General features: G+C 38.6%; 1 protein-coding gene across 2 annotated transcripts in view; it reads left to right on the forward strand.

The window, feature by feature from the left end:
- bach2b (BTB and CNC homology 1, basic leucine zipper transcription factor 2b) overlaps positions 1-26,442 on the forward strand; it is an 89,975-nt gene that overhangs the window by 4,116 nt on the left and 59,417 nt on the right. The window contains exon 2 of one of the 2 annotated variants that reach the window (XM_031741669.2): positions 9,377-9,518. The exons of the other annotated variant lie outside the window; for it this stretch is intronic. Coding sequence (XP_031597529.1) covers positions 9,480-9,518 — 39 coding nt within the window. The 5' untranslated portion in view covers positions 9,377-9,479. The remainder of the gene's footprint in view (positions 1-9,376; positions 9,519-26,442) is intronic. 2 annotated transcript variants of the gene reach the window in all.

Raw genomic sequence — 26,442 nt, forward strand, 5'->3', positions numbered from 1 at the left:
TGTCTTTGACAGCTAAAGTTCCCCATAACAACAAGTTCCTGTCATGTGACCATGAAGGGATCCTGAAGACTAAAACAGTCTAAAACATCCAGGGCTAGCTCCTCATTGTTTCTGCTGAGCCACATGCAATCATCCTGCTATTCAGCTAATTAAAAAATGACTGGAAATAAATGACTGGAGAAGGTGCTTGTGTTCTAAATGAACCAAGTACTGGTGGGTTATTGATTCATGAAATTTCAGCTGGAGTAGGACGACATGAAGTGATCACATTCACAATATCAGCAGCCTTTTAAGGTCGATTATTTCTGATCTATGTGAAGAAAAAAGCAGATAGTGTATGCAGCAGGTCCCATCTCTTCTCTCTTTGCATCTTTAAAGGCTTCTTTGCATCACTAAGGGTATCTGAGTAGCCCTGATCGGCTCAGTTGAATATCCAGTCACTGCCTCGGCTAGGAAAAAGACAAAAGATGTGCCTATTGCACTCTCAAAGGCAGGTGATTGGGCATCTGCCAGTGATGGCATGGCTGGGGTAGCACTGCTTGGAGAAATCTCAGATTCTGTACATTACAGCAAAAGCTATTGTTTTCCCTCTCCTTTTCTCCCTGTTGTGATCCCTTCTTTCCCCGTGTCATGTCATGGCTTCTCATTCTTCTTCTCTTTTCCCACTTTTCACAGCAGCGATGTGCACTGGTGTTCTCATCGCCTGTGTGAAATCAGATTGCATTATGCACCCAGCCCCAGCTGCCATCAGTCTGCGGCTGTAGAGTCAGGGCCTGTCTGTGTGTGTTTGACTCTTGCCAAGAAGCTAGCAAAACCAAACCACCACAGTCAGATTTCTGATTGTTTTGGTTTTTGTTTGTGCATTTGTGTGCCTGTCAGAAATGATGGAGACATGTAAATAACCCACCTATTTGTTGACCTCTTCCCTGAGTGAAGGACTTCACCTTCTGACCTCTCAGTGAAAACTCAATTCAATGAAGAGAAAGGAGGGAGGTTTGGTGTTTAGAAGAATGTAAAGTGGCATTCAGTAAACAAAAAGAAATCATTTAGCGTAACCTGTTTATATTAGATTAGTGCAGCACTGTTACTGCTGGCACAGTTGACTCATCAGAATGAGGCTTAAAGCTGCTTTAGAGAAAACCTTGAAGTGCTCTGAACCAGGGAGAAAAATTAGCCTCAATGTAGTAAAATGGTTGTAATATAATAAAGTTTTCTGATATCTGTTAAAAGTTTAATTTTCACGTTGACCTAATTCTGGAAATCTTAAATCTCAGAAACCAATCTGAGAAAAAAAAAAAAAGAAACCTAGATTTAAACCCGTTAACCTTTTCTTAAATGTCTGATTTCACCATTGAACAATTAAATAGTTTTGTAAAACTGTAAACTGGAAATTGTTAAGTCTTATTTTCTTGTCACAGTTTGACTTTCTCAGCTCTCTCGCATACAAGTGTTCCATTATCTGTCACAAGTCTAAACATAAATTGAGAATATCGGGCAAAATTTACTGTTACACCCCAGTCGCCCATTTACATTACGACTCAGCTCAGAAGCAACAAGATACTGACATTAGAGTTTCAAGAAGTGTAGGTTTGTTCTAAATGAGACAAAAACTGGTGTGTGTCTCTGTAGAGTGACCCTCAGTCATACCTTTATCCACACCTTACCAAATATGGTTAATTAGCAGTGAAGCCACGGCAACCTTAAGAGAATACGGGTTGCAGAGCGACGTAACACTTACATAAAGTTACTTTCATTCACATTTTTTTCCCCTTGATTCCTAAAATAATTTAGCAGTTGTTTCAAATATCAAATATTTTCATTAACTATGTGATATTTTAAAGTTTTTAATTTCAAAACCAAAAGGATATGTAGAAAATTCTGGGAGAAAAAAAGAAACAGACATTTTAAGTCGCAGGTTTCTTTCTGCTTTTTCCTTTTATTTAATTGGAATTCTCAATTTTTCTTTGTAGATTTTATTACATAATATTCCTTTTTTCCTTTTCTTGTGGAAAAGAAGTCTCATTTTGTTGCTCTCATGTAGAGACTTCACTTGCGAGTGCACCTATAGTTTGATAAAAATAGCTATGTGTTACAGTTGACGCATTCTCATTTACGCACATGTGAAACACACGCCTCCACATTTAAACAAGCTCTTTGATGAAGCTTTTGCACGCTGTTTTTCAATTCCACTGACTTGTGTGTGGTCTTTGTTTTATTTTTTCCAAGCATCACTAAATGTGAATGACATGTGCGCTACAGTGTTTCTTCCCCTGGGCCAACTGGCAAAATGGCGGCTAGAGAGCCTCATCCAGTGCTTTTGCAGTGTCTGGATATTCACCACGGTGACGATAACAGAGCCTATATCGATGCGTCTAGCTCGGCCAGCTCCTCCATATAAGAATGCTGGATTTTCTCAGCATTGCTTGGGTTATTCTTAGTAAGCACCGTTGTCTGTGTGGTCCCCAGAGCCCATCCCCCTGCTGCCACCATAGAAATGCTATGCATACCGTATCACATTAGAGCACTTTGTGGTGAAAATGAGGCAGCGTAAACAGAGAATTTCTCTGGGGTTAGGCCCCCTCGTAGTCCTACCGGGGAACACTGAAGCACAGAAGTAGTCTTCTGGTTTGCCATCAGTTTTTTCTCTGGAGCTGCTGAGTCACATGTGAAGTGTATATATTCAGTATATATATACGTTGTCTTTGCTGTTTTCTTTTGACTCATCAGGATGTTCTTCATGGCAGATCTGATGATTACACTTTCACTGTCCCAGCCTACATTTCTGGTCGACAAAACTATTTTACCTAATTTCTGTTTTGTTCCCCTGATGTTTATTAGCATACGGATTTTGTTTTTCGATTTGGGAATAAGCTTTAAAATTACGTTTTTAAACCACAAAAGGTCCATAATTTAGTTATGATGTGGAGTAAAGATCCAGAATGGCTGCTATAAGTACAAAATCAACCAATAAGCTTTTCTTAACATTTCTTACTAATTATTATACCTTGTAAATTTATAAAAATATACTTTTTCATGATTCACACAATGAAAAACACATCAAATTTGAGTTTCATCATAAATATTTCAGGGAAAGGAAAGCTTTAAATCTTACAAAGGCTCACTTAATTAAGCCTGAAACTATGAAATTTATCATCAATAAATGTTCCACCAAATTAAGATATTGAGCTGAACTGCTAAATAGTTAACAAAGAGGCTAACAGAATGACCTTGCTTTGCTTTTATATATACTCGAAAAGAAACAGTCTGCACAATGAGAGTTAACTCATTCTTTTTCCAGCTATAAAGGTTCTTCTACACTCCTGAATTTGATATTAGCTGTTGACCACAAACATTTGTGGTTAGAAATATAAGGATGTCTCAATGAGACGTGTTGGTTTTGGCTGGTTATTCATGCTCCCGCGTTATTAGAAGAACGCTGCTGTGTGCTTTTTTCTCTGAAGCCTGAGGTCATTTAGTTCTGTGTAGCACCCTTTTATTCCACACGCTGACATCACAGGTTACACATTGAAAAGCTTGCCAGTGCTGCTGCAACACTGCTTTCTTCCTTCTGCCCAGTTATTGGTGTTACATTAAACTAGTTCCTGATAAATACTCAGGACTGCAATATTAATATGTTATTAAAACATATCTAACAGGCATTTGTTAAATGATAAACCAACCAATAGGACCTTAGGCTGTATTCAAACATGTAAATGATTCCTGTGTTAGCAATATAGTTTATATATATATATATATATATATATATATATATATATATATATATATATATATATATATATATATATATATATATTTCAAAAAAACAACAACAATAATATTAATTTGACACAAAGCACAATATAAAATAACTGTCATCTCACCCAAATGCAACGATGTAACAACACAGAAAATATCGCTGAAGATTTCTGCCAATATAATGGATATATGGTTAAAAGCTTATGTATAGTTTAGGGATTCTGTGTGTATTATTCTAATACGTTATTGCAGTGGTCTTGGCCTTAGAATATAAAGCGACTCAAGGCAACTGTTTGTGTGATTTGGTCCTGTATGAATATAAGTGAACTGAATTATATCAAAATGTAAATTTAAGAGGAAATCATCAGCACTGCAATTTAATGTAACATGTCAAAAGATATATAGCAAAAAATATCTTTCCTGAAATATGGTCCCAATATGACGGGTAATCCCCGTACCCTGAATTTCTTTTGTACAAAAAATATTGTTGATTAACATGGGTATCTTTGAAGCAGACGTCTGTATAGAAAACTCTAGAAGAAGATGAGTTTGGGAGGAGCCCAATCTTTTAACGAATGCTCGCTTGCACTTGGAGACAGTTTACAGTAAACCAAATCTTCATTGATGTTGTTGAAGCAGTGGAGTGTAAAACAACAGAGCACATTCAGTATGTGGTTTGGCAAAGACGTGCAGCTGTAAAGGAGTTTGTGTTGTGGAGGAAAGAAGGCTTTAGGGGTGAGGGGGGTTCATCCTGTGAGACCAAGCACAGGTGGTTAGAAGGGGGGTGGTGTAATGGAGGGAGGGAATGGGGCTGCTGTGGGCGTGGAAGTGCAGTAATGTGCCCACTTCCTGCATCAAGCCCCTGCGCAGCACTGTAAAAACCATGAGGTTACAACAAGATCAGCACAATTTGCTGCTCTTGGCCTTTTTTTTTTCCAGTTAACAGCAGGCAGTCATGGCTGACTTTTTTCTAATCAGAAAAGGGAGGCGAAAAAAGGGAAAGATGAAGTTATACAGCGAGAGAAATCTGCAAATTGACACGATGAAACTGAAAACGTGATGTTCACCCTATGGACCCTGCTTCCACTACTAATAAAGTAATTGAGTTCTTTTACTCCAGTTTATTTATTTATATTTATAGCACAAAATCCAACAACAGTCACTTCAAGGCACTTTATATTGTAAAGACCCTACAGTAATACAGAGAAGCACCAACAATCAGATGACCCCCTATGAGCAAGCGCTTGGCGAGAGTGAGAAGGAAGAAATCCCATTTAACAGGAAATTCCCTCAGAACAGAACCGGGTTCAGGAAAGGGTAGCCATCTGCAGCAACTGTTTGGGGTCAAGGGAAGGAAAACAGGACAAAAAACACACCATGGAAGAGAGCTAGAAATTACAGTAATAACAACAACAAGTAGAAGATGTAGGTAGTTTTTCATTTTTATGTATTATGTAGACTAATATTTCTCTCTCTCTCTCTTTTTTTTTTTTTTTTTTAATATAGTATTTGTCTGACAGCTTTGAGTTACTTGTAGCCTTACAAGTCGAAATGTGTTGATTTTTACCTTTTACCAATAACCAGAAAGATTAAATGTTTTTGTTATGGGTTCATTTTAGAGATGCGCTCGTTTCACAGGGCAGCCAGGCTACAACACATACAAACTTATGATGTTAGTAAGGTTAGGTTTGATTTAGGTTAAACTGGATAGTAAACTTCTTATTCCTTTCCTAGCTTATTGTCATATATATTCTGTTATAATGCTGATTATTCATCTTAAAAGGGCCAACATTTTAAAAAAGGCAAATAAGTAACTCCATTGAGAGAAAAACTCAGTTTTCAATATTCTTTACCAAGTTTTGAACACGTGTGATGTCATAGAGTGACATCCCAAAAATTAATAATCTCAGGCACAGCAGCCCCACCCATGTGCTGTTCTGACTTTCTGTTTAAGAGGAACAGTCTCTACAAGCTAGTCTGAAGAACTTTGCAACCCAAATTTTTTTGGCTTGAAAGGTCAATTGCATTCATATAGAAGGGTTCAAAATAGTTTGTTTTAGATGGGGGATGAACTGCAGGGCTGCACCAAAGCCCAGGGGAAGATAAATAAGGATGATGTACAACTATGAATCATGCAAAGCAAACCTGGTGGAGTCTGAGAATAAAAGTATGGAAATGAAAATGATCACAATATGTAAATATATATATATATGATTATATAAGAAAACATGCTAAAATTCTTCAATTCTTCATGTTTGTTTGTTTGTTTACTAACTGTTCTGATTTTGTAATATTAAAAAAAACAATGCAAAAAACCCCAAAACACACACAGACACTGAAGTTTGGTCTTCCCATCATTCACTCCCTAGTTGTGACACAATATAATCCAGGGTAACTAGAGGAAATGACCTCAAAGTAAGCGAATGTCGACATCTGATAGTCTGCCGTTCCTTGTTCTTGAAAAGTTAAAAAAAATATATAGTCTAAAAAAATAGTCTATGCGACATCCAGAAAAGTTAAATAATGGCAAATGAAAAAATTTCCACACGAGTATAAGCTCTGGTTAGTCTGTTCTCCAAGCCTCAGCCTCAATGACCCAAATTAATTGTAAACCAGCAAGGGAAACCAGAAGTCGGTATGATTTGAGTTCACGGTCAGTTCAGTGGTTGTCCACTTATGTCTCCCCATGGTCTACAGTGAGTAAGCAGGCACCAGCTGTATACCTGCAGCAGTCACATGCTCCTGCCTGCACTCCACCAGCCAGACTCTGTCATTAAGGACAGATGGCAAAAGGTCAGCCAGGCAGAGCTGTTCCACTGTTGAGTCACAAGATCTTCATCAGTTCATCAGCATGTCAACACAACACAACACACATACCTGCCGTTAAATGCTTCCCCACAGATTAAAAAAATGGATATTATTCTTAATAAGAACATGTTCCTCTGTTTCTGCAAAGAGTTCATTTCGATGGTCACACGCCACATAAATTTGTCTTGACTGGTTTCTTGCAGTCACGCAGTTTTGAAGCCACCATACCAGCTTGATTGTGTGCGATATATGTGTGTGAGTGTCTACGTGCCTAGGGCTTTTTGGTGTAAAAAAGAAAATTCACTGTAATTCCTTTTACAGTTAATATCAATATATATCGCAATATGAATCAAATGACTGTTTCTGCACAGCGCAAAGGTTCTTTTTTCCTCCTGACACATGAAAATATGAGTTCAGTATGAGTTAGTTAATAAGGATTTTTTAATTTTTAATTTATATATTTTTTTAGCATTAATTTGTTGAGCACATGCTGTTTTCTTTCCATTTGTATTAAATTACTGTAAATGATGATTTTTAAAAACTTTTTTAATTGAGTTGGTCAACACAGTGCCATCTTCTAGTTGCACACATTTATGTAAAATGCTGCATGTTCGTGTGTTACTTAAATTTTTAGTCTAATTTAATATTGACGTGTTTTCTTTGGTGCTCCTATGTCTTCTCCTGACTAATCCTGGTCAGATGTTCAGTTCTTTTGTCTTTATTGAATATCATTATTTTACGCAATGACTAGAGAATAATAATATAAATTAAATGACATATAGATCCTGGCGGTTTTTCAGTTTTGCAGATGTTTCTTTGCAGCTTTTCAGAGGTTAAGTGAGAGGCAAAACTCAGGGGAACCCTAATGGAGACAGTGCTGCACGTTTTTAAAGTTACATAGATTTTCCCATGAAAAGCAGAGAAGATGTCTGAGAAACAAAAGTAGAGGACAGAGTAACTGTGGGATAGTGAGAGCGGCTGAATGAATGGCTGTACAGCAGTTAGCCATTTAGATGGATTATAGTAGCAAACAGGCTATTCTCTCATTCTCTGCTCTGTGCACAATAATTATCATATGTGACAAAGACACTTGGCTATGCTAAGAAAAACAGTTTTCTCAATTGATGTGAAAGTGAAAGTGAAAAATTTCACAGGCACAGTGCCTTTAACTCTTACAGCCAGGACTTTACCATTTAACACAGCCAGTGGGTTTTAGCAGCTCTGTAATGGCAGCAATGTGACTCTGGTTAGTTTATAATGTGACATTATCAAAGAGTCAGAAATCATTTCCTCTCCTTCCCATCAGTTTGCCAGGGTTTGCTCAATTTGCCACGTTATTCGAAGATCTCAGAACTATTTTATGTGATTGCAGCTAATGAGTAGTTTTACTATTAGTACAGTTGTATTATTTTATTAAAATTCAAAAGCAATAGGAATTAGTGTTTGTTAAATGAAATTATATAATATGAAATGTTTAATAGTAAAACCAGATAAAATAATGAAATAATGAAGGATGCAATATTAAAATGCTGTGCTGGTGATATAAAACCACTGCAGTATAAAAACAAACATGTACTGTTTTTAATGATGTGAAGCAAAACAGAAAATTCTGAGTCAAGATTTTTTTTATTTTAAACATTTTAAAACATGTATTGTGGAAATGGGGTGAACCAATTTTTGCAGTATCTGTCATGCAGATTATTATCTACCTGATGGCAAAAGGTGTGAAATTTAGCAATTTTACTGAATTTGCACAGCATGATGAAGAGCTGAAAGACTCTTCTTAAAGATGTTTTTCTTTTTAACAAAAGCACAGCAAGAGCAGAACAAGCATAAAACCTGGAGTGATTATTGTTATAAATAGCCACACCAAAGGCTGAAAATCCATACACTTTAATTAATAATAAAATATTCGAGGAAACTATTTACTTTTTTTTTAATCAGTGAGCTGCTATTATTTTCTCAGCATTAGTAAAATAGGGATTTTATGTAGTTTACGTAACCGAGGTTTTAGACCAGTCAGGCAGAAAACAATAGAAATATATGATTTGTTTGTGTACTTAACCCTGTAAAACCCAACCCATCAAAAAAATGGCAGAAAATTCAGATTTTTTCTGAACTGAGATGTTTATTAACCCTTATAACAAAATCCACAATTTTTTTTGCTATATCATGTTGTGTATGATATATTTTTATTATGTATTTATTATATATTTTTGTATCGCGTTTGATACATTGGAAGTTTTTGGCAACTTTTTGTTAACAACAATGTTAATTTTAGGCAAAAAAAAAGAGTTTTGTCCATAACATTTTGAAATTATGGCAAATATTGATCACGTTGATGAGATAGTGGTCTCAGAAACTCATGTATCAAATATGATACAAAGGGCATTATAGGGTTAAGCGCTTTGCCCAAATAGTATAGTAATGAAAGGAAAAATCAAAAGTTCTTTTGTTCATCACCTAAAGGTTTTCCTGTTTGTGGTTTAATTTGTAAGAGTACACTTTCTTTTACTTTGATATTTGCAGTAAATATTGTTTATTATTATAAATCCTGAAAAACTAAACGTGTGCTTAATTCACAGATTTCTTGACTTCTCTTGAATTTTCTCATATTAAAACAGTTTTTTTGCAACATTCTAAAAAAATCTTTCTTGTAAATGTGCCATTGTGTCCAACATTTTGTGAATAGTCTCTGTTTCTGTAATCTTTGTATCTAAAGTGTGTCTGACGTGACAATGGTGCACATGTTTGCGTAGAAAGAAAAAATGAGTAATTGTGGATGATAGGAGGGTCTGTCTTCATGCTGCAGGGACGCCCTCCCCACGCTCCACCAACCTGCCAATCATCTCTCTGACCTCGCATCTTTCTAACTGATAGTGATGTAGATGTGTCCGTCTGCTGCTCGTGGATAAATGATCACTAATCAGCCAAAGAAGATGAAGGACAATTTTGTAAGTAGAACTGTTACCATACACGCTCACCTTTTGTTTTTATATGTCAAAACATGATTTTCTGCTGGCAGGAAGGCTGTTTTTTCCTGTTGTGGTTAAGCTGCCGAAGCCGAGGCAAACATTTGTCATAGTGATACACACAAAAACAAAACTTCAGGCGGAGCTGTTTTGTAGTTGTTTATGTTTACTACCTACCTTTTTTATATTCAATAGATCGTTTAGAGTCTCAAAAGCAAAAAGAAACACAACAAAAACATACGTCTAGCTCTTGAACACAGAGTTTTTGGACTCAAAAACCGAAAACCTTGCTTTAAATCAGACCATTCAGAAAGGCTTACGAACTGCCTTGACGTTCTCAAACAAGAAAACCACACGGTTCAAAACGAATAAATTCTTTACAATGTTCATATTTCCATTTATAACAAACTATTGCAAAGGAAATGCAGCTTCCTTCTCTGACTTCCTTTGCAGGTGGTAGAGTAGCAGCTGTAGAAGATTTAATATTCAGTGATAATTAATCCAACTTTTTCTGCTGTGCTGGAGTCGCTCTTTCAGCGATCCTTATGATCACTCCGGTTGCAAAATAAGTCAAAGAAACCTCCACTTTAACCTTGTTCTCTCGCAAATTTGATTTATGTCCAATTTCCCTCTCAATACATTCTTGTTAGAAGGGAAACGGTAACTCTGAAGTGACATGTTGCAGCTCTCACGTGCTTTGTGTATGAACATAAATACGGAACGATTATGCCAGTTTTTCTTCACAATCTTCAAACAAATACAACGGTGTTCTTTGAGTGTCATTGGTTAGCGTAAATGGTGGAGTTAAAGCTACTACAGTAAGAGTACAGACTGTCAGAGGGCTCAGCCCAGACCACGTGGAGCTCTGGCATCTGTTTCACACCCTGAGAATACTTTTACTTTTGGCAGCAGTGACATGCTTCCCTGGCCTGGACCTCCTGCTGCAAAGCATTTGGCTATGAAAATCTAGCTAAAATAAGTGTAATCTCTATCCTTAGTACTGCTTCCTTATGTTTCTATAGCGCAACATACCTAACCCCAAACTACGTCCTATATCGACACACCGCCACCTTGGGTGGTAGTTCACAGCCATCACTCTGTATGACTGGGTGAATGAGGCAATGCTGGATAAATCTTTCTCACAAATTCCAGCCACTGAGGCATTATTACCTGTGAGGTATGATGCAGTAGTTAGTACTGTCCTTTGCACAAAAACACAAGCCACGCCAGGTTTGAACCTTGTTCAAACTCCTTGGGTTGCAGTTCAAAGATATGCATGTCATTCAGTAATTCTAAACTGGCCGTGGATGTGATGTACTAGTAAAAATTGAATTGTTAAAAAGAATAGAAAAGTGCTATACCCTAATGGCTGAAGTCTTAGCATTCAGAAAAGAGAAAAGAAAGATAACTGACAGACATGAAAAAGATATTTTCTTAGGATTTTTTCTTTTCTTTTGTTGTGTGTGTGTGTGTGTGTGTGTGTGTGTGTGTGTGTGTGTGTGTGTGTGTGTGTGTGTGTGTGAGACTTTATTTCAGACAGCTTAAGTTATTGTTAGCGATTTTTTAAAGATGGCTGTATATTGTGGTTTTGTTAGTGTGTTTTCTCCATGGTAGCCTGATATATACCATTTGAAAGGTCAGTGGATCGATCATATTCTTGGGTCAGATACTGAACCCCGAGTCTCTTGCAAGATCCATTCATAAGAGTTTGAGTTTCTATGTGAATATTAGAAAGCACTTAGGCATGGATAAACGCACTTTATGTAACTAGCTGAATGAGACGTGCACTATAAAGCAATTATCAACTGTAAAAGTACCACATATATATATATATTTTTGAACCTTACTCTACTCTGTAACAAATAGTGCCGAGCTCACATCTGGATCTAACACAATTAGATTAACTTCCTTACCCCTCTACAATGCACTTCTGACTCAGCAGATGTTTCACAGCAGGCATTTTGACTTGTCACAGCAGTTCAAGGCGCAGTTGTGTGTTTACTACTACGCTACATTAAAACTAAAGGGGCTCCATTCAGCTGGATTTGTTCCAAAGTCCTAAATGTTTGCCACCATTTTCCCTGTAGATCCAAATGTCTAGCGCGCAAAAAGGAGGAAGACTAATACAAACTGAACTGCACAATCTTTGCAAAGGTCAAGTGTCATAAAATGAGCTGCAGCTGAGACAGCTTCAAGGATACATCAATGATATTCCACAGGGCTTTAACCTAAAGTAAAATTGGGATGGTGCTTTTTTCTCAACTGCAGCAACACATTTCCAACCCTAACCCTAAGCCTGGCCGCCTTACCCCAACCAGAGACCCTTCCAACACTATTTGGAAAATCCATGTACTACATCTACAATGCAGTTCATCCTTAATATGGGAAAACATGTAACAATTGATATTTTAGCTGCCATAGCCAGTTCTAATCCAGATACAAAGTTTTGTCATGCATGTGTTTTACAAAGCAGCAGTAATCCCAGCATGTAATTCACTCATGACCCATGTCTGGGCTTTAAGTGCCACAACTTGCTGCCTGGGTTTGTGTGAGGCCCCTCTGAAGTATCTGCACTCAACTGTACAGCCCTGTCTGCTTCCAGTGATGCACCTCCCCATCCCCAGCCTGGCACTACGAGTGAAAGAGGCTATTGTTCCTATCACTCTGAGGCATGTAGCATGCACTTATGACACCAAGTGGGAGAAATTGTTCCCATTATACCCCTGGAATGTCTTTGAATCAATCAAGTTTGTATGAATACATGCTGCTCTTTAGCAGTTACAAAGAAATGGTGCCTATTTAAATGGTGAAATTAACAAAAGGCAACTTTTTCTGTGCAAAAACTATTATAAAGAAAACAGTAGTGCAACTTTTGAATCAAAAGCAAAACCCTGTTTAATCTCCCTCTTCATGGGCCATTTTTCATCCTTACCCTGATCTGGAGCAAAGACCACATTCAGATATTCTGAATTAAGATGACTGGTAACATTGTACAAGAAAACAATTGATATTCGGGCATTCTTTCTCCTGAATTCCCTCCTTTTCTTACTAAGCTTTAGTTGATGTGCATCAAAGCACAGCTGGGAAAATTTGCTGCTCCTCTCATGGATATTTATGTGAAGATGTAATTGTGTGTGTGTTTTTAAGTAGTATGGCTATGCGGTGGAATTCAAAACAGAAAGTAGAGTTCTCAGTTTTCTCAGGCAGATCATTTATTCTTCACATACCATAAGACTCTGAAATCTCAAAACAGAACATTCTTGGCTTTGACCTGTATGAGAACGTTTCATTCTGTTAGTGGTGTAAAAAACAATAAGAAGAGCAAAACCATTTCAAAAAATTCTGATTTGAGTCTTAGGACACTTCACTACAGTTACTCAAAGTGTAAACCAAGAGCACTATGCAGGGGTCATGAAATACAGCTCTATTTCCGTCAGCAGGCTATTTTTAACCCTGCTGTATCATGTATCCCTTCTTGCCATTTTGTTCTTTTGTTGAGTTGGAAGGGATAGCATGGCAGGCTAGGTAAGGTAGAACCTCTGTTTGTGTGTGTGTGTGAGGGAGAGATGTGATCTGTTGCACGGGTTGAAAATGTTCTGTCACTCACTCATTAGCCTGACCTGCCTATGTTGGTACCTACTGCTTTCTCTGCATTTGTGGTCTCTGATAGGATCCAGATGTCAGTCTGAAACACAATATAGTCCTTGTACAGGCTTTACATATGGTCATACATATAGCAAATAGAAGAAATACTGCAGAGCAACCCATATAATGTGTCTGTTTAATTCATTTATAAATGCTTCAAAAGTCGTCAATTAGTTCATGGGAGGTAGTCTAGGCCTGTTGTATTGGTAACTCACCGAGGGTTCAGGGTCACCTAATTCAGCCCTAGCAGACAAGCTTTATCAAAAAGGAAAGTTTTAAGCCTAGTCTTAAAGTAGAGAGGGTGTCTACCTCCCATAACCAAACTGGGAGCTGGTTCCACAGAAAAGGGGCCTGAAATCTGAAGGCTCTGTCTCTACTTTTAAATACCCTAGGAACCAGAAGTTAACCAGCAGTCAGAGAGGAAAGTGCTCTATTGGCATGATATGGGACTATGAGGTCTTTAAGATAAGATTTATCCAAACTTTAAATTCAATTCTGGATTTAACAGAGAGCCAATGAAGAGAAGCTAATATGGGAGAAATATCATCTCTCATAGAGTCCACTGTCAGAGGCCCTAAGAAAATTATCCGTAACCTTCACTAGTGCTGTTTCTGAATGGTGATGAATTCTGAATCCTGACTAAAACTCTTGAAATAAACCATTTGCAGATCATTTAGCTGTTTTATAACTACTCTTTCAAGAAGGAGCAGGAAGGAAGGTTAAAGATTGGCGTATAATTAGCTAAGAAATCCAGTCAGAACTGAGATTATCTGCTTGCTTGTCCTCTAATTAAGGCTTGTCAGATCTAATATAATGGTGGTTGTTAATTGTAAACCCATTACAGAGCAAACAGGAACTCCTTGTTGTAATCATACCCAACTCTTAACACTCTATTTCAAAATGCACAGGTTTTCTCTTCATAAAAACAGTCTACAGCACACTGGCAGCATTTGTGAATAGCTGTTCTGTAAATGGTGACAATGCATTACTGTACAGGGAAAGCACTGAGATAAATAACAACTGAAAAATGTTGTTAAAAGGTTGATTTAAAAAAGTAGTAGTAGTAGTAAGTGATCATGGCTTCTCCCTGAGTTTAAAGGCTGCAGACTTGCCTGCTTTGGTTTCAGTTATGATCCTTCTATCTTCTCCCTTTTTGCTCTGATTTTTCTGCTGTTAAGAATGTGGCAGGGGAATGTGCGTGGGATGGGGTAACAGAGGGGAGCTCAGGAATTCCCACTGACTTGGTTCATCTTGTATTAGCTATACTTCTTCGGCTGTTGTGTTTGTTTTGTTTGTGAAATCCAGCACAATGCAAACCTTCCTTGTTTTTCAAGCGCCAGGGACCTGGAGATGTTGCATGATGTGGCTTCTTGGTTAACAGTGTGCAGCACTACTGAGTTCATTCATCTCGAGGGCCCCTTTCTTTCTTTTATTTTTAGCCAAAATCCATCAGGCCTGACAAGTTGAGGGCAGCACTCCAGGTCTCTTCCACAAACTAAGTCTTCTCCTCCCCTCTTGGGAAAAATGCTCTGGACAGCCCTGCTCCAAGACTGGGCTTTTGTTGAGTCATGTGAGATCATGTACACAGAAACACACAAGAGGTGGGGCTGAACATGGAGGGGGGCTTTGGAGAGTTGAAGCCAGGGGCAGCAGGAGAAGCTAAAATCTGATCACAGGCCACCAGACAGCAGAATATACTGGAGCTAGCTTTGTATAAGGTAATGTCTAGCGAGTGTGTTGGGGTGGGACAAGTGCACAGATTTATTTTAATACACAGCTGGCCCTGCCAGTGGGGGGAGGGGTGTTGAGTCTGCCAGCTTATCCCAGGACCACTGTCACACTTCGGACAAGACGGGACATTTTAGTAGGCAAACCCACCACTGGCAACAAAAACACAGTGAAAAGAGGCAAGTTTGAGGCAGAGTTTGACCTTTTAATCTGCATGATCAGACTGGATTGCTTTTACCATGTGCCGAATGCTCTTTGCACTTGTTCTTCTCATGCTGTCTTCATACAGATAGAATAGCCCCTCTGTCAGATGTTATTGTGTTCATTGCACTGCAGGAAGGTCTGGATTTGGTGCTAATGTCATTACTGATTGTGCATATAGTTTAAATTGCTTATCATTTCCGTTTGTTAATTATCCTGATCATATTTTGCATGAAAAAAGTTTATAGGGTGTATATAAAAGATAAACATATCCATGTCACCCATTTGTTTCTGTAACCTGCATAGAGAAACCACAGTGTTATGTTTTTGGAAACACCATGTTGGACTGTTGGAACTAGAAGTTACCATATTTTGACAGGGTAGTGAGCTGGATTAAAAAACTGTACTGTTCCAATGCGCACATATACAGTGGGGGAAATAATCATTGGTCCCCTTTTTTTGCTCACTTACACAGAAATAAGCACTCTTTAATTTTTATGTTAAAGAGGAGAGACAGAATACGAAACTAGAAATCCAGAAAAAAAGCACATTGCATAAAAGGTATACATTAATTTGCATGTCATGAAGTGAAATAATATTTGATCTCTTCAACCCAGCTAGAATTCCATTCCCACAATTTAGCCATGGACACACAGATTACAATCAATCAATCAATCACAGCTCTCAAAGGACATCATGCACAATATTATAGACTGCAATCGGTACAAGAAGCAAGAAGCTTGGTACGAATTATAACATGACCATCAATCATCCTCAGTTTAGAAGTCCAGGCGTGAGCTATGTGGGATGAGCTTGTTAATGATCTGATGTCAGTTGGGACCAAGAACACTACTGGTAACACACTACGCTGTAATGGATTTAATCTCACAGTTAAGTATGCAAGTAAACATCTCAACGATGATCATGATGATCATGTTTGGAGGAGGACAAATGTGGAATGTGACCTAAAGAACACCATCCCCATAGTTAAACACAGAGGTGGAACCATTATGCTTTGGGTACAAGACGATTTCACCGCAATACACAGCCAATGGATGTGTCATATATCTCAGCCAGAACACTGAAGGTGGACCAGGAATGGGCAGTCCAACATGACAGTGACCCAAAAAATACAAGGATTACCTTAATGTCATGGAGTGGCCTACCCAGTCCTATAGAAAAGCAGTGGAGAGAGTTGAAACTTTGAGTTGCCAAGTGGCACCCAAGAAAGGATTTGGAGATTTCCTTTAAAGAAGAGTGGGCCAAAATTCCTCCCAATGTGTGTGCAAACCTGGTTGCCAAATATAAAAAATGACTTACTACTGTGCTTGAATAAAAAAAAAGTACTGAGACATGTTTTGGTTGCTGGATTTTTGGTTGACCTTCTGTTTCGCTGTGTTAATTTCTTTGTTCAACAGGAGATCAAAAAATTGATTTCCTTTTCTGCATTTCGTGCAAAGGAACAGTCACCAAAACTGAAGCACCACCTTTTGGGTGCTCTGTACCTCAGTGCATGTGGTCTGAGTAACAGTGGTCTAGCAAAGCATTAGCAGCTAGTGCCTAAAGTTGATTCTTTGGGTTTTGATCAGAAACCCACAACACAAATGGGATTCCCATTTCCTACAGCCTCAGCTGTAAATCATTTTGTTTGTTTTTTTAAAAAGGGGTATTGGAGATGAGAATTTAAAGCACCACTGTGTCTCAGAGCTTGCAGAGGTGCTACTGTTGCTCCGGTGTTTTAAACAAGTCAAAAGAACAGGCGTACCTATTATGCACCAATATTGCATCTAAGGTAATTTTGAAGTTGAATTGTCACTGGATGCTTCTATCAGGTTGACTTAATGTTTGGTAGCTGGGACAGTACATTTATAGATTAACTTCCTTCCTGTGCAGTATTAGCTTAACAGGAAGAGGCCCTGGCTTTTTACTTAGTAGGTATTATCTGATGTGGAATTAAAGTGTTTAGAGGACATTCGGTGGGTTAATAAAAATCTGCATTGCTCTCACTGGATATAAATCAGCACAGTCTGTCTTTGCAGGGTGTTTGGAAGGATGTCAGAGACAAGGCTGCAATTCATTCCAGCCCACCTTGAGCAACAAAGGTCACTCAAGAGGAGAGTTAATGAGCAAACTCACAGTGCAACTTTAAGGTGTCCTGAGCAAGTGTTTTATTTAAATTCGATTACTGACTGTCTTCTCCTTAAGTTGTCATATGGTGTTTTTGCGTGTTTTTTTGTTTTTGGTTTTTGGTTTTTTTTGCCTTTGAAATCTGGAGCAAGTTACAAGTGGAACATTTAGAAACTTGGTGGGCTGTCAATAATTGTTGAATCATTAATATGACTCTGAGGCATAAGCTGCAATTAATGATTAATTTCATAGCTGAATAATTAGTTGTTGTTTTTTAATAGCAAAACCTGACATTTAAGAAGGTGTAGTACATTTATACCTAATAAACTGCATAAACACTTATAATGGTATGTGGTAGATGATTACATAGTTAGGTATGTACCCACTCATGTCTCTAGAATGGTTTAGTCCCAAAATTTACGGTACGTCACAGTAACAAGTCCAGCAGAGAACAGTAGAGAACTTTAAAAATTGAGTAATATCTATTAAATGCTATGTGACTGCTTTGCACATTAAAAACTGAAGCCAAAGGGGTAGCTGGTGCCATAGCTAATGTTATGATTTAATAATGTTTTACCTGTATCTGTCCACTGTTAGACAAACATATTTAACTTGGAAATGAACTGTGTTGTCACACCTTAACAACAAAGCGCACAATAGCATAAAGTAGCACTGAACACTAAATACATTTTAGGGCTGCCACTGACCTCTTAGTTTTTTGTATTTTATAGTGCACCCCTGTGACCGGGGCCTGTGATGTCAACCCAAGCTGTCAGTTCTGTTCATAGAAAATTTAAACAAAGAAGGCATGACCCTAACCCCAACATCAGCGCATGTTCATGCTGATAGACCACCAGCTATGGAGCTTTTCTCTTCAGTGTGATTATTTCATTCGCTTTTTCCTCTTTCTGTTGTAGATTGCTCAGCTATGTGAACAAGTATCTTAAGCAAGGTTTACTGATGAAATTTGTTCATAATAAGTTTATATTGCATTATAGGGAAGATAAGGCACTGCTTCAAATCAACATTGTAAAATTCCCAGTTATCTAAAATGGAAATTGACTCTCTGAAGGGAAATGGTTCTTCAGACTTGGGGAAAGAATGTTGTTTTCTTCTAAACTATTGATGCATACAAATCCCAAATTCCAACTGTGTTGTCAAGACTATAGGCTGAGAGGATGGCTCTGGAAGCTTTAGGACATGTTTGTGCTTTGGCCATGGAAATAATGGGAACAACAGAGATGGGAAAAAAAGCAGAATTTCTTTTCTGTAAAGTAAAGTTTACTTACCTTCTGACACAGAATGGAAAACGAGCCCTCTGAAAAATATTCTGTAACGTGGTGAAAGTTGGGGTCATTGTTCTGTCAGTTCATTTCTGTACTGCAGGCCTGGCTCTGAGGACCTATCACCATGGAAACCATTATGTGGGGCAACTGGCAGCGGAGCACTTTACAGATCTCCTTGGAATATATTACTAGATGCAAAGGCCCAACTCTTCTCACCTTCAGCCTCTTGCTATTGTCTCTGAGCTAGTTTACTTCAGGCAGTTTTCTCAGGATTTCAGCCCTTCAACTCAAGAATACTCAACCTTTAGACCTTCTCCACGCAGAGATACCAAAACAATAACTAGGATGCCTTTAGCTCAGGCTGGAAAACTCAGATAAACAGACTTGATCGTGGTAAGGCTCCAGTGCCCCTGAATTTTCAACTTTTTATATAGCAAAAACTTAATTAAAATGAGTCATTTTGTTGACTTGTTCAAGCCTTACCAGCTTCAATTTCAGCTGTGTTCAGACAAACAATTTGCACTATGGAGCTGCAGTTTAGATACAGTCCTCATGGACATGAATGTTATGGTAATCCTGGGCTTTTTGTTTTGTGATTTGTTTGAACTGTTTTTTTTTCCCGGGCGGAATGACCGTACAACGCACATTTCTTTAAACAGCAAGAATTGGGTGCAGTTTATTTTGGATTTTCTCAGATCCAACAAGGGTCAAACCCCCAAAATGATCCTGACATTCATGCCCATGATGAGTGTATGTAAGCAACCCGAACCATACACTATTCTTTTAGTTATGTGGCAGAAAAAGAACAAATGAGTTCACATGGAACAGTTATGCTGAGACTCAAATTTGATTAAGAAACTGAGGCTCATTCAGAATGCAGTATCTCCTTCTTTTTCTTCAAACTCATTCCCATTTAGTATTTTAACCTCAAATGGTTTAGCCAATTGTCAGCAGATCAGCACTTCTTTTCAAGTTGTTGTTTTTTTTAAGTAGTGCAGATTTGTGTCTTACTTGAATGGGAAAAGAACTTTAACTCATCTGGATGAGATGATGAGTAAAAGCTGAGGCAGATGCTTCCATAGTCAAAATGCTTCTATGTTCTGTACACTTGGTCAGACAACGTACACCCTGACATGTTTTATTGATTATACCTTTCTTTGAACTGTTCTTCATCTGTAAACACAGAAAAAGAATTGGGAGCACAGATTTTAATTGAATGACATTTTTTAACAGTTCAAAGCAGCCTCAAATCACCATAACATTCATGTCCATGATGAGTGTACCCACCCCAGCCACGTCTACCTACTGCTGTGCAGATAACCTCAAAGGAAGCACTCAAGAGCTTTCTCAGGAAATGTTGGGACAAAATGCTCTTGTTAGGGACAACAGAGCAGCCTTCCCAGAAACCAGAAAAAGTGAATGAGCCACGCAGCAGCTGCCCCACCCCCTTTCACTGCTGGCAGCAGGGTCTGGAAATGTTGACATACAGAGCAGCCCCAGAAACCCCAGGAATCCCCCCGAGAAGACGCTGGGAGGGAGGGTGAGGTGGAGCCTTGGAATGCAGTTGGAAGAGTCAGTCACTTATTTACTTGCTGAACTCGGTGAACCCTGCCTGAGTCAGCCACTTCCACCCTGGCCAGTCTGTCCCACCTCTCCCTCCTACTTTGTTCTCTGTTTTGTTCGTTAACCTAATGCTCCTGATTTACCCCCCAACAACAACATGCCCCTTAATGACAAATGCTTTTGGCTCTTCACTGGAAGTCCTATTTGGAGGTGCTTCAAGCAGCCTAATCATGCCCTCACCTGACCCCTGTCACCCTGTTGCTCTCCTTCAGGCTGCAGATGTTCAGGTCACAATCCCATGATGAGTAATAAAACTAATGTCAGCAGGAGTGTGAGTCAAGCAGTAGTGTGTGGACTACAGCCAGGGTACAGGAAGTACCACTCGCACTTGAGCTCCATGAAAAATATTAATTAGCTTGCAATAAATCTGACCTCACCCCTTCCTCCAAGTGTTTTTAAACAGGTTCATGTGCACGATAGACTTTTTGGCTAAAAGCCCATATATGTATATATGAATGTTTTTTTTAAATAAAATGAAGTAATCCTTGTCTTTAGACACAGAGAGGCATCACATCACAGGAGGAGATGTTATGATTTATTGTTGACCACTGATCTAGTGAGAGAACAATAATTAACAGTATTGCAGACAGGATCTTCTTGTAAAATGTAAATTCCTGCAGGAATTCCTGTTTATTATTCCTACTGACGGATAAAATCCCCTTTTAAGTAAGTTTATTTATATAGCGCTTTTCACTTTTCAGTGCTTTTCAGACATAACAGTCACAAATTGCTGAACAAAGAAGCATGTTAAAAACAGAATAAAAAAAACAACTATAACACAGATACACACACAGATACACAGGCCCACACAACTTTAGTAATTAATTCAATTAAAAAAACAATAAGTACGATAGTGGGCACAAAACAAATTTCTCTTTTTAACTGTTTAAATAAGATGTAAAAGGCACAGTAAAGATGGTCTATAAAGATAATCAAAGTTAACAGCAATGTAAAGTGAACTTTGCTGTTGTGAGACTTGGGGGCACTCATACATTAGAAGTTATATTGCAACAAAGGAAAAATGCTGATTGAATGCATAATGCATATGCAGTAAGTGAGGGACCCATACAGAGACTCGTAACTGACCAGCAAATCTTTCACCTGCTGTATAAAACAAATGTTTAGGATTTTTTGAAGTTAGTATTAAGACAATTACTGGCTTTAGAAGTTCTCCCACAAATTTTGTCCACTCGAGAAGATTATGTTGGTTTGGACGTCTCAACTTGAAAATATAATATATTAGCTGAGTGTCTGGTCATGGGAAAAAGTGACATTACTACCCTTCATCATTAATGCTAACATTGTTTTTTAACATGAAAACACTGAAATATTTCTGGGAGTTATATCACAAGGTTAATTTCTCAAGCAATCCGTGCTAGGAAATCTGCTGTCATTTTTCACAACATTCTTCATTTTTTTCCATATTGTACTTTTTCTGTCTGGCTGGAAGTAGAAGAGTACGAGGAATTCTGAAAACCAAAAAGTATTCCGATTTGATAAACAGATAGATCGGTAGATTGGCCTCTGGCCTCACCGGGCTCAGGTGTGTCTGAGCCCAGATGTTTACCACCCCAGAGAAATGGGCTTTAAGCTTGTCCAGCTGTTATCAGTCAGAAAAAGTTTGTGGAGCTGAGCTGATGGGAAAGATATGCACACATGGAATACACTATCCGCACAAATGCTATCAAAGTTTACCCAAAGGACCTTCTCCCTAATTCTCAGATAAATGTCATGAGCTGAGGGAATATCTAGATTTCAATCAAGCTGTTTGATGAGACTTTAGCAGAGCAGTTGATTTTGCTTTATATCAAATTTCGCAAGCTAGTTTATTATCTAACACTAGCTTGGATTACAAATAAAGTATGCTGAATACTGTAAGGCAAAAAGACTTTTTACTTCTATAACTTATTCCAAGATGTGATGTTGTATTACAGTACACCAGGTTTTTCTTCTGCTTATGATATCGTGCTGATTTTTGTGGCTACTACGTGTTTCCCCTAAATCACATTTAAACGCTGTGATTTTACTCTGTGGCACAGAGGAGCTAGAAAAGACGCTACCTAAAATGATCAGTCCAAATCATCCTGCAAGCGAGTGAGCCTTTTGTTTCTCTTACTTTTTTGTTTTGACTTTCCACATCCCAGCAGAAAGTAGGTCACAGACGGTCCGAGGTGAAGTATGAGGCAGCAGTTTGCAGGCCGGCGCCTGTCGAGGCAGATCAGGAAGCTTGTTGCAGAGGAGACGTTAAACACACGAGTTCCTGTTTGACATCTGTTTCCATCAAACCTTGCAGACCAGTATTTAAACCCCAACCCCGCTTTCAGAGGCCTCTTTCACCTAGCCCCTTCTCCCAAGTAGGTTTGTCAGTTGAACTGCTCTGTGAGCCCTTTCCTACCCTCCCTTCCTCTAAAACCAAAAAGGATTGTGATGACGTGTCTGATGTTGATTCTGTGCCCAGAATAACGAATTCTTGAGCGATAAAATCAGGAAAGACGGGTTCTTACGCAGGCACCCCTGCTTGACTGTAGACCTTCAAGGATGTAAATAGTGAGCCAGGTGTATACGGTATTTAAGGAGATGAGACGACATATTCTGACTTTTCAAAATTAAAATTGCTCAAACTGCAGTTTAAATGGAAACTTGATCTGGAAGAGAAAACTGCTTGGGGAATTCTCCAAACAAGCCAACGTCACAGTAGCAAAGTTTAGGGCTGGAGCTCAGAGATGGCTTCTGTTAGTTCTTACATCATGAAGAAACTCATTGTATGTCCATGATGAGTGTATTCAAACCTCCAAATGATACTGTGACTTGTCAGGCATCAGACATCCCACGGGTGTCAAACTCCAGTCCTTTTCCATGTGTCCCTGCTGCAACACACCTGAATACAATTAGTAGGTCATTAGCAAGACTCAATAGAATGTGGCTGTATGCTGAGGTGGCAATTCAGCCATTTCATTCATGTTACAGCAGCTCATGAGTGAATGAGCAAGTACTTTTCCAAACACTTACATTTCTTTAAATTGACTCAAGTAGGGTTAGGGTTGCCACCTCAGCATGCAGTCAGGTGTGTTGCAGCAGGGACACATGTAAAAGTTTCAGGATGCTGGCCCTTGAGGACTGCAGTTTGATACCACCGCCCTAGATTGTCTTTGAGTGAGTGACAGAGTCCAGGCGGAGAGCCAGCTGAGTGGAGGAGCTGGGGAATAGTGTTCCCATGTCACAGGTTCTAGAATCTGAGCTCCACAATCAAATGAACACAGCTCTTGATTTGACTTTATGCTGCATTACAAAACATCTCTTATGAAATACCATTCCCTCTATTTAAACATGACATTTTGTTCTCTGCTTTCTGGTTAAAATAAAATCCAGAAATTGCCACTAGATGGACAATTTGCAGAAAACCTTGTTGTCTATCAATACATCCTTTCACCAAATACCATAGAGTTAAATGAAAGCATCATTCTGCCCACATCCCTCCTCAGCACAGACAAATATCCTGCAGTCAGGCATGTGATACAGACTGATTTTTTTAAATAGGTTAAACCCCTGTACATTTTCCTGTGTGGAAACAATGATTGGTAGTAGGCGCAGCTTACATTTCCACTGATTTTTTTAGGGGTTGAAGCATCACAGTGGGTGAATCACATTTTCCACTTACTGTAAATCTTCTGGCAACTCACTGTTCTCTGTGAGTAATTTGCTAGCTGTTAGAATGTTTTGCACAAACTTACATTTCTCAAGTCAACATCAAATCTGACAGAAGCAGTAACATGTCAATATTGTTATCAAGGGGTTTACTCTAAAATCCATGATGCAGACTGAGAGCAACTGCTTTCTGAGCTGCAAGTTGTGTCTCCTTAATGATTACTTTGCAGCAAAACCAATTTAGCTAAGAGGGATGAAAAGCTTTTACTTACTCTTTGTGATTGCACACTTTAGAATCTCAGCTCTATCAGTGTGGTGCTGATCAATGTGGAGTGTGAGAAGGGAGGCTGGGTTACAGCATTTTTTGTTTTTGCAGATTATGTGGGAGTCAGTGGGATGTCAATGGAAAAAAAAGAAGAGAAAGAACTGTGTGTTTTGTTGCTTCCCAGCACTCCAGGCTGAGATCAGACTAATCAATAGCAGGGATAATGTTGAGATGAGTAGTATGACATCAATACTTGGTTCAGAGACCTATTGTGCTGCTCTCCAGCCCAGCCTGTGCTGAGTAATCAGTGGCTCCCTGGGGAGAAAGAAACTCATTGATGGGTCCCTTCAGCTGTATGCCAGTATGCATTGTTGAGCATCCCATACGAGTAATTTACTTCTTCCCCCTAAAACTCTATCATAAGGTTCACGCTTTAGATTTTTGGTAAAATATCTAGAGGAAGATTTGATGGATTGTGGTTATTGGTGATGGATGGGATTAGATGAAGGGTGGAACGGATACCCTGTAAGTGGCTTTAACCCTTTGACATCGAAGTTTTCATCAGCGATGTCCCCAACATAGATACTGTAAATAAATTCGCTCACTTTGAACCAAAACTCCAAGTATCAGTGCTCAATTTGTTGATCCCTGTGTCTGTAAAAGACTTCTGTTTGACACTGTTTTGCAAATTATCTGCATTATAATAATTTAGGATGTCTCATCTGCTAATGGGCCAGTGTTTTGGCAGCAAACAGAATAGTTCGATCAAAGTTATTACATCTTTGGAAACAAAACGTAATTAATTGTTGCTAGTATAATAATAGCAAAATATGCCAGTCAGCAAATGAGACACCAACTATAAAAAAAAATTGCTCAAGGTGTACCTTGTTAAAATGTGAAGCCAAGGGTCCCATTCAAGCAAATACATGTAACAACTTGAGACTTAAAGTTTTATATTATTGTTAGTATTTTAACACTGCCAATAACAAACATGTTAGCATGTTAACGTTAGTATTGCACTCAGCCTGAGGCTACAGTCCCACACGCCAACACAAATCCCTATCCTAATGAGGACTCACATACGATCTTTGTTTTTGTTTTGATGCATGAACACAAAACTGACAACATTAAGAAAAGATTAAACATCAAAGCAGTTGCCATAGTGATCCTACTGGTAGAAACCGAGGCTACAAGCCTGACTTCTCATCACTGCTTTTGTTACCTGTTGAAGATCAGGGTCTGGCTGCTGGGCTGGGGGTTGGCATGAACTCAACTTTAAAATCACTCTGGGTTCTTGGCTAGCTTTCTGTTAGCATGCTGTCTATGCAGATGATTGCAAAGAGCCTAAATTCTGTTAGCAGTATAATCTGGTTGTTTCTGTCCTCGATGCAGTTTCCAGTTTACCGTTGTGCTCTTGTCCGTTTGTGCAAAAAAGTCATGTCTTTATTTCCGCTCCTGTAGCACACCACCATTTTTGTCCTCTTGTACATGAACTGAAAGGGAGTGCCAAGCTTGGTGTGCAGACAACTTTTACCTTTGTAACGTAAGTAACGACATAATTGTAACCATAATGTAATTACCAATCACATTACTGTGATACTTAAAAGTGTAATGTCACTACAATCATGTGCTACTTTGTGTTGCCCCCAACAATGCACTTTAACAAAATTAACAAAACAAACAAAATACATTTTAAACTCGTTTATAAAGCAAAGCTTCTACCACATATAGAGAATATGCAAATCTATATCTGGTAAAGCTAATCTTTAAGTATAGAGACGAACAATAGCTCCTATGCTCTGAATTTTGTACTGCAATTCAGTTAAAATAGCAAAGGTGTAAGTGATTTAGAAATCTAGTCAAACACAAAAGGAATTCTCAAGTGATGTGTCAGTAGGACAGACAGACATGAGTCAAAGCCTGCTTCCATCCCCCCTCAAAGCATGCCTCGCCCCTCTCAGCGGAGTGAGGATACCGAATGTACTCGGTGGAGCTTTGAAGTGAGGCTGCTCTGCTAAGCCTCTCAATTCAGCACTTAGCACTTAACAATGCACACTTCTTTCATCTGCAAAGCCAATTAATTTATGGCATAGAGTAGAATTTCAAAGAGCGGTTGCACACAGGGCCATATATATTTTGCAGATTTTTCACAAGAGAGTGATATAGGATTAGCATCAGACAATGCATCCTGAAGAAAAAGTATCTGAAGGTTTGCTCAAATGAACTATAGATGGTTGTAACCTCTCCATTTTTCTATCCCACTGTACAACATGTCTAATCTGTATTTGTCTTTTGTTGCATTATGCAACATTCATTAGCGAAGAATGAAAATGACCAGTCAACAGATTGCAGGTTTTTGTCTCGTCACTGGAGTTATTTATTGTAT

Source organism: Oreochromis aureus, linkage group 15 (assembly GCF_013358895.1).
Source record: "Oreochromis aureus strain Israel breed Guangdong linkage group 15, ZZ_aureus, whole genome shotgun sequence".
NCBI lineage: Eukaryota > Metazoa > Chordata > Actinopteri > Cichliformes > Cichlidae > Oreochromis > Oreochromis aureus.